Source organism: Equus caballus, chromosome 5 (genome assembly GCF_041296265.1).
Source record: "Equus caballus isolate H_3958 breed thoroughbred chromosome 5, TB-T2T, whole genome shotgun sequence".
Lineage (NCBI taxonomy): Eukaryota > Metazoa > Chordata > Mammalia > Perissodactyla > Equidae > Equus > Equus caballus.
The window spans coordinates 37,658,678-37,667,356 of NC_091688.1; the positions used below are offsets into that span (position 1 = coordinate 37,658,678).

At 36.5% G+C, this 8,679-nt stretch overlaps 1 protein-coding gene across 1 annotated transcript; it reads left to right on the plus strand.

Annotated features, from left to right (window-relative positions):
- The first annotated feature begins 581 nt into the window (after nucleotides 1–581).
- OR10T1 (olfactory receptor family 10 subfamily T member 1) lies at nucleotides 582–1,526 on the plus strand. Its single transcript, NM_001390949.1, is given in 1 exon segment — nucleotides 582–1,526. A coding segment is annotated over 1 exon segment (945 nt).
- Nucleotides 1,527–8,679: the final 7,153 nt, after the last annotated feature.

The window sequence follows — 8,679 nt, forward strand, 5'->3', positions numbered from 1 at the left end:
GATCATGGGTAAATAAATCTCAACACTTTTAATTAAATGAAAATACTTCATTACATCTAAGCAAGCAGTATTTGAGTCAAGTATATGAAGGACTGGATAGATCACTTTTCATTTGCTTTTATTTTTTCTGATCAGATTTTCATAAGATGGCTTCGAAGATAAGTGATTTCTAAGGACTGTTGCTCTCATTTGGGTTAAGCAAATGGTTTAATGCTTTTGAGCTTCAGTTTCTTCTTCCATAAAATGATGGGATTAAATGAGCTCTAAATCACTGTTTGATTTAACACTAAGTATGAAGCTTCTATACACATGAGAACACAAAGAATGGAAACAACTTACACAAGTAAGTTTCTTCAGATATATTTGAATAGGGATGTTATTTATGTCACTACTCCTCATGCCTCCTGCTTTTACTTCAACCCCTGATCAGAGTACTTAATTTGTTTGTTACTCCTTTTTACAGATAGGTATTATCAGCTTTGTACAGAAACACAAATATGGTTTCTTTGAGGGCATTTTACTTTTGTCAAATTCTTCCTGTTCTCACTTTCAGGATATCTGAACGTGATTCTCACTGACAAATGAGGAGACAGAACCAGAGCATGATCACGGAGTTTATCCTCATAGGCTTCTCAAACCTGGGGGATCTGCAGATCCTTCTCTTCTTTATCCTCTTACTGGTCTACTTGACCACTCTGATGGCCAATGCTACCATCATGACTGTCATTCGTCTGGCCCGGGCTTTACACACCCCTATGTACTTCTTCCTGTTTGTCCTCTCCTGCTCTGAAACCTGCTACACCTTGGCCATTGTACCAAAAATGCTGACCAACCTGCTTTCCACAAGCCCAACTATTTCTTTCTCTGGATGTGCTGCCCAGCTCTATTGCTTTGTGGGCTTGGCTTGTACCAACTGTTTTCTAATTGCTGTAATGGGCTATGACCGCTATGTTGCCATCTGCAACCCTCTCAACTACACACTCATTGTCAACAGAGCCACCTGCATGCAGTTGGTTCTAGCCTCCGGCTTCTGTGGTTTCCTGATCTCTGTGGCTGTCAACGTCCTGGTGTTTACTGCACCCTTCTGTGCCTCCAATCAGATCAACCACTTTTTCTGTGACATTTTCCCTGTCATAAAACTGGGCTGCACAGACAGTAACCTGAAAGAAATGGTCATCTTCCTCCTCAGCATTCTGGTTTTGCTGGTTCCCTTAGTGTTGATCTTCATCTCCTACATCTTCATTGTTTTCACCATCCTCAAGATCTCCTCAGTGGAGGGACGGTGGAGGGCCTTCTCCACCTGTGCCTCCCACCTCACCGTGGTCATTATCCACTATGGCTGTGCTTCCTTTATCTACTTGAGGCCCACATCCCTGTACTCCTCAGATAAGGACCGGCTTGTGGCAGTCACCTATACTGTGATCACCCCACTACTCAACCCCCTTGTCTACACACCGAGAAATAAAGAAGTGAAGGTGGCTCTGAGAAAGGTTCTCAGTAGATATTCATTTCCCAAAACTGTATGAGCGAATTGGTATGTCAGGTAATTTACTGTCCTGGACAGAATTTCAATTTGATAAATGGACCTATCCTTTTTTTGGTCAAAAAGAGAAATGAGGACTTCAAGTTACATTCATTCTTTTTATTGTAAAGTCTTTCTTCCTGTTTAGCCTATATTCACTGTAAAGGTTATACCATTGCATCTACAGAAAGTTATGTGAAGGTGAAAACTTTCAAGGACTCAAGTCATGCTATTTTTGTGCATTGAAAATGTCAGTTTTATTAGATCAACCCCACAAATGATGCATTATCTTTCTGAGAACCCCCAGACCATTGATATCCTTCCCGCATTGAATAAAACAGTAGAGAAAGTCGTTCGATTCTCCGAATGCCTCTACATGTTTTCTGAGGTTTAAAAGAAAATATTTATAATAAATTATTTATAGACAAGAGCAATGAAAATTCACTTACATAGAGACGAGGAGGGAATTAAAGTTTTAAGTGGCTGATGGCAAAGTGGAAAACACAGACTTTGGAGTCACAAAGACCTGGGTTTGTATCTTGATTTGGATCATTTTCCAGCCAAATTCCATGAACCAGGCTTTACCTCTGTTATATCGGTTACTCGCTATGTAACATGAGACCCTCAATATGTCCTCAGTGGAGCACTGTAAGAACTAAATAAACTAATAGTCATAAAGTAATTCCATGCTTGTCTGGTATTACAAAATATTAGTTATCTTTCAATTCCCTTTCATTTTCCTTTCTTCATTCCATAAACTAGGATTGTACTTAATGCCAGATACACTGTGAAAGTAAGTTGACCATTCAAGAGTTCTGTTTATGCATCTACCACTATGTGCAAAGCATTAAGGTAGGTATTTTAGGCAAAGAGTAAAGTACAGTCCTCTCTTTCTTTCATGCCTCGCTGTGGGAAATGACCAAATTTCAGTCACCTGTGTAGGGGTATCATATATATTTGTCTGAGTTTACTGTGGGTGTTGTTAAAAGTGTGTTCCAATAAAACAACTAAATATTTTGTCACTTTTTAAAAACAATTTTATTGAGGTAACATTGGTTTATAATATTATATAAATTTCAGGTATACTTCATTATATTTCCATTTTTGTGTAGATTACATCATGTTCACCACCAAAAGTCTAGCTGCCATCTGTCACCATACTCATGTGCCTTTTTAGCTCTTTCACCCTGCCCACTCCTCCCTTCCCCTCTGGTAGCCACCAATTTGTTTTCTGAGTCTAGGTGTTTGTTTGTTGTTGTTTTTATCTTCCACATATAAGTGAAATCATATTGTATTTGGTTTTTTCTCTGTCAGACTTGTTTCACTTAAAATAATGCCCTCAAGTTCCAACCATGTTGTTGCAAAGGGCAAGAATTCATGTTTTGAATGGCTGAGTAGTATTCCATTGTATTTATATACCACATCTTCTGTATCCAGTCAAACATTTTTTATCCATTAAAACAACTAAATACTATATAATATTAATTTCCTAAATTCTCATCCCTCAGCCTTTTGCTGGAGTGTCATGTGATTCAGGAGCTCTTCCTTGAAGGAGTGGTCACGTAACTTAGATTTAAAGTAAATTTCCTCCATACTTGCTGCGTGAGCATATACCAATAACTTAAACTCTATAAGTTGAGAGCGATTAAAATAGGGCTGTTTTATTACTAAATGAGGAAATGCCTTACAGTATTTCTAGCACATTGCATTGAAACATAACATGCATTGGATAAATTTTAAGACAGTGTTATTGTCAATATATGTAATCTTGAGGGACAAAAGAGGAGATTAGAATGCAGGACATAAGAATAAAGGAGGAAGAAATGCTAGGATTAGAAGAACAGAGAAAAATCAGAAAAAGAGTAATAAAGGAGTGACAGCAGGCTTAGTCTAATTTACTTTATGCCAACAGTGATTACTTTTAACACAAAAATAAATTATATTTCTGTTAGTCAGCAGAAAAGAAAATCCCTATATCTAGGAAAATGGACTATGTAAATACAAAAGAACAGGAAAAACCAGAGTAATCTTAAAGAAGTACAAGTCTAGAGGACTTACATTTCCAATTACCAAAACTATAATAAAGTTGTAGAAAAAAAGATAGTACAATTTGGTACAAGAATACATGCCTTGAACAAGGGAACAGAAAAGATAATTCAGAAATAAGCCAGTACATGTATAGTCATCTAGTTATGACAAAAGCGGCACTGAAATTCAAGTACATCCTCCCATATTTGCAATGACAGATGATTTTTTAAAAAATAACACAGGATCAAACGGGTATTCATAAGACAGAAAAAAAAGAATCTTTATTTGTATCTCATATCAAACACAAAATCAATTTCAGATGGATATTAGAACTAAATGTAAAAGTCAAGCGATAAACTTTCTAGAATATTTGGAAATAAATCTATGATCTTGTGGTGGCAAAAGCGGCTTAAAAAGCACACAAAAGCATTACTCAGAAAGGAGAAGATTGATAAATTATACTTTACTAAAATTAACACCTTTGTTCATCAAAAGACACATTAATGGAGTGAAAATGAAATTGTCAGAGTCAGATAAGATATTTGAAGTGCACATAACCAACAATGGACTGATGTCCAGTATGTTAACAATATTTCTATGAATTAATAAAAAAAAGAGACATCATCCTTTTTGTGTGTGTGTGTGAGGAAGATTGGCCCTGATCTAACATCTGCTGTCAATCTACCTCTTTTTGCTTGAGGAAGTTTGTCACTGAACTAACATCTGTGCCAATCTTCTTTTATTTTATGTGGGATGCCACCACAGTGTGGCTTGACAATTGGTGCTAGGTCTGCCGCCAGGGATCCAAACCTGCAAGCCCAAGTCTCCAAAGCAGAGCACAGGAGCATAACCACTACACTACTGGGCCTGTCCCCATATCCTCCATTTTTTAGTGAGCAAAATATTGAACAAGAGTTTCAAAAAAGAGGAAATCCAAATGGCTGGTTAACTTATGAAAAAGTGCTCAATCTCATTAGTATCACAAAACTCCAAGGACAGTTACATACATATACTAGAATATCTCAAGTGAAAATGAGTTACAATATAATTTCAGGCTGAAGTTTATCTTCCTAACAGCCCAGAAGGAAGAATCTAGAGGATGTGGAAGGAGAACAACTGAGGAAAGGAGAGCATATTTGACTCTCACCCCTTGTTGCAAATGTGGAGCAACTGGAACTCCAGAACAATACTGGTGGGAGTATACGTCAGTACAACTTCTTTGCAGAGAGATTTGACAGAGTCTAGCATAGTGGAATACAGCAGACTTTCATTTAATATTTGCTGTGCAACAAATTACCTCCAAGCACAGTGAGGTAAAATTCTTGCTTGTCTTTTTGTGACTGACTTATTTCACTTAGGAAAAGATTTAATGGTTATAGAGTTTCAGATTTCTCAAATGAAAAAGTTCTGGAGATTTGTTTCACAACAATGTGAATATACTTAATGCTACTGAACTTTACACTTAAAAGTGGTTAAGATGGTAAATTTTAAGTTATGTGTTTGTACCGCAATAAAAAAAAAAAAATGTTTCTTACTGTGTGTCTGCAGGTTGACTTAGGGTTGGCTGATCGGAGCTGAGCTCAGCATCATGACTGCTTCACACTGCATGTCTTTTGGGTCTGACCTACTTAGGTAGGTTGGAATCAGATCTGAGTCAGCATTAATAAGTTTAGAGCCCAGGTTAAAAGAACAGAAGCTACTTGCAGAGAGCTTGTCTCATGGTGATAGCATAAAACCTACAATGCTTCTTTTGACCAAGTCTTGGAACTGGTGAATTATCACTTCTGCCCACATTTCATTGACTAATGCAAAGCACAATACCAAGCTCAAAGTTTAAGAGTGAGGAATCATACTCTGCCTCTAATGGGAGTAGCTGCAAAGTTACATAACAGAGGATATAGAAAGGGATAAAGAGCTGTGGCTAAAAATTCAGTCTACAACAGTAAGGCATAACCCAGCAATTCCACTGGTAGTGTAGACCAGACAAAAAGAGTCATATGTCATTAAAAGGCATATACAAGTATGTTATTAACAGTAGTTTTCATTTTAGCCCAAACCTGGAAATAACCTAAATATCCATCAATAGTACAGCAAACAAATAAATTGAAGTGCATTCATGTATTATAATATTATAGAGCAGTGAAAATTTACCACTACAATTAATATCATGGGTAAATCTCACAAACGTAATTTGAGTGAAAGAAGCCAAAACCAAACATACATTCATAAATTTTAAAAACTGGCATAGTGATAGAAGTTAGAATAAAGGCTCCTCAGGCAAGGAGATGGGCAGCGTTCTACTTCTAAATCTGGTCATGGATACATGGGTGTATCATTTTGTGAATTCAGTATACACAATGATTTGTGTACTTTTGTATAGTATATTACAGCTTAGTAAAATGTACTTAAAATTTAGGAAAGAATCAAGTTGAAAAGGCTAAATTGAAAAGACAAAGCAAAAGGGATAATGGATAGTTAGGATATATGGATATAAATCATTTGGTGTTTTAATATACAAGATATTGTTTCCTGATGGTTTCATACTCCATAAATGCATTAAAACTCTATATGGACAAGAACTGTAACTCATTCATCTTAACATCCCCTCAATGTCCAGAATAGTGTGTCACAGAGTAGTTATTCAGAAAATATATATTTAATAAAATTTTTGAATATTTTGTTTATAGCAAAATTCTCTACAATCATTACAATGAATGAATAAATTTCTACAATGAATTTTATTTTCTTTTTTGTAATCTGTTTCCATGCATCAGTTACTTCCTATTATGAGAATTTAACTTATACCAATATCCACTGGTATATTGTTATTAGGTTTTCCTCCTTGTTGTCTTTCACAAGCTGCCCTCTACCCAAAAATACACTGAGGATCTGGCTGTGGGCCATCTTTACTGCTGCCCAGAGACAACATAGATCTGACACTTAGAATCCTATTTCTTTCTCTCCCCACCTTCACAACCATTCCTCTTCCGGGCTGAGGCTTATCCTCCTAGCTGCACAGGAAGAAGAGTCTAGAGGATGAGGAGGGAGAACAATTGAGGAAAGGAGAGCATATTTGACTCTCACTTTTGGCTCCTCTTGGGGAGATGCCCATAGTGCAAGGAGGTGAGATAAACTTTTGAAGTTCCGACTGCCAGAGGGAAGACAAAGCAAAGACGTGGAAGAATACTATGAATAATTTTAAAAGAAGGAACTATTGGGAAGAGAAGGGAAAGGTAAGAAGAGCAATGTGGCATATCAGATGATTTTGTTCTCCAGGTGCACTTTGGAACAAGATAACAGAAACTGAGGTAAAAATATCACGGGCCTCAGAGCCACACTTTTGCGTCTGTTGTATGGAAGGGAAAAGAGACATGAGTAAGCAGGCTGGAGTGTTTTGTTTCAGCATCCCTAACCCCAAGGCCTTGAAGAGTTTGTAGAGTGGGAATTGTGCTGGAGGGAGATCTGGATAATCTTAATCCAAGCTAACGATCCATATAAACCAGAGAACTGGGTGGGCTGAGACCAGATAAATAAACCTGCATTTTTAATTTAGGCTATAAGACTGATGTTTTAAGGTGTAGTACGATCATTTTGTTTTGTAGACCTTCTTCCATTCTGCTTAGATAGCTAATAATTATTTGTGATTTCATTAATACGATTAGTACTTCTAAATTAAAAACCACAACCCTCATCTGTTTTAAATCTGTGAACAATACAACCCAATCATTTGTGTTACCTTATTAATATATTATTGCTTTAATAAGATTATTATATTTGATCTAATTTCTTATGTATTTACTTAATATATTTATGTTTGCCTTAATAGTACGTATTTTAAGTCATCTCAAATCCGCCCTGGAATGCAATAGGGTCTTATACTGTAAGATTCTTCAGGTTGCAAATAAAAGATAATCCAACTCAAATTGGCATTAGCAAAAAACAAATCTGTTGGTTCATGTAAGCTGAAAAGTCCAGTGGTACAATGGTTTCAGGCACAGATTGATGCAGAGTTCAAATGGTCATCCTCAGTAATCTGGATGCATCTCACAGTTCTGCTTCGTCAGCCTTTGCTACATTTTAGCCTAAACTCAGCAGTCTCTGACACCTTCAGCTCACAAAATCCAGTCCAGAGGAAGAGAGAATTCACTTCTTCAGACATGAAAACAAAAGCTGGGAGACTGAATTTTGTTGTTCCTGAATGTCCAGAGTTGGATCACATGCCCATCCTGAACCAAACACTACAGCCAGAGAAAACTCCAGTGTCCTGACTGACTTAATAAATGTCACCTGCTCCCCCATGAAACGTTAGGGCAAAGCAATTGAATGAGAGTGAGGGCACAACAAACGAAAATAAAACTGAGGCACCATTACTATAAGTAGTGGGAGTGACCAATTGTAGATCTTCTTTGGAGAAATGTCTCTTTAGGTTCTTTACTCATTTTTTAATCAAGCTATTTGTTTTTCTGCTATTGAGTTGTATGAGTTCCTTATATATTTTGTATTAACACCTTATTGGATGCATTGTTTGCGAGAAATTTCTCCTATCCCATAGGTTGCCTTTTAATTTTGTTGATTGCTTCTTTGCTGTGCAGAGGCTTTTTAGTTTCATATAATCCCACTTGTTGATTTTTGTTTTTGTTGCTTGTGTTTTTGGTATTGTCCAAAAAATCCTTGCCAAGAACCATGTAATGAAGTTTTTTCCCTATGAATTCTTCTAGGAGTTTAACAGATTCAGGTCTTATATGTAAATCTTTAACCCATTTTGAGTTGATCTTTATGTATGGTGTAAGGTAAAAGTCCAATTTCATTATTTTGCATGTAGATATCCAGCTTTTTCAGCATCATTTATTGAAGAGACTATCCTTTTGTCATTTTGAAGACATACAAATAGCCAACAAGTACATGAAAAAGTGCTCAACATCACTAATCATCAGGGAAATGCAACTTAAAACCATAATGAGATATCACTTCACATCTGTTAGAAAGACTATTATCAAAATGACAAAAGATAAGTGTTGGCAAAGATGTGGAGAAAAGGTAACTCTGGTACACTGTTGGTGGGAATGTAAACTGGTACAGCCTTTATGGAAAATAGTATGGAGCTTCCTCAAAAAATTAAAAATAGAACT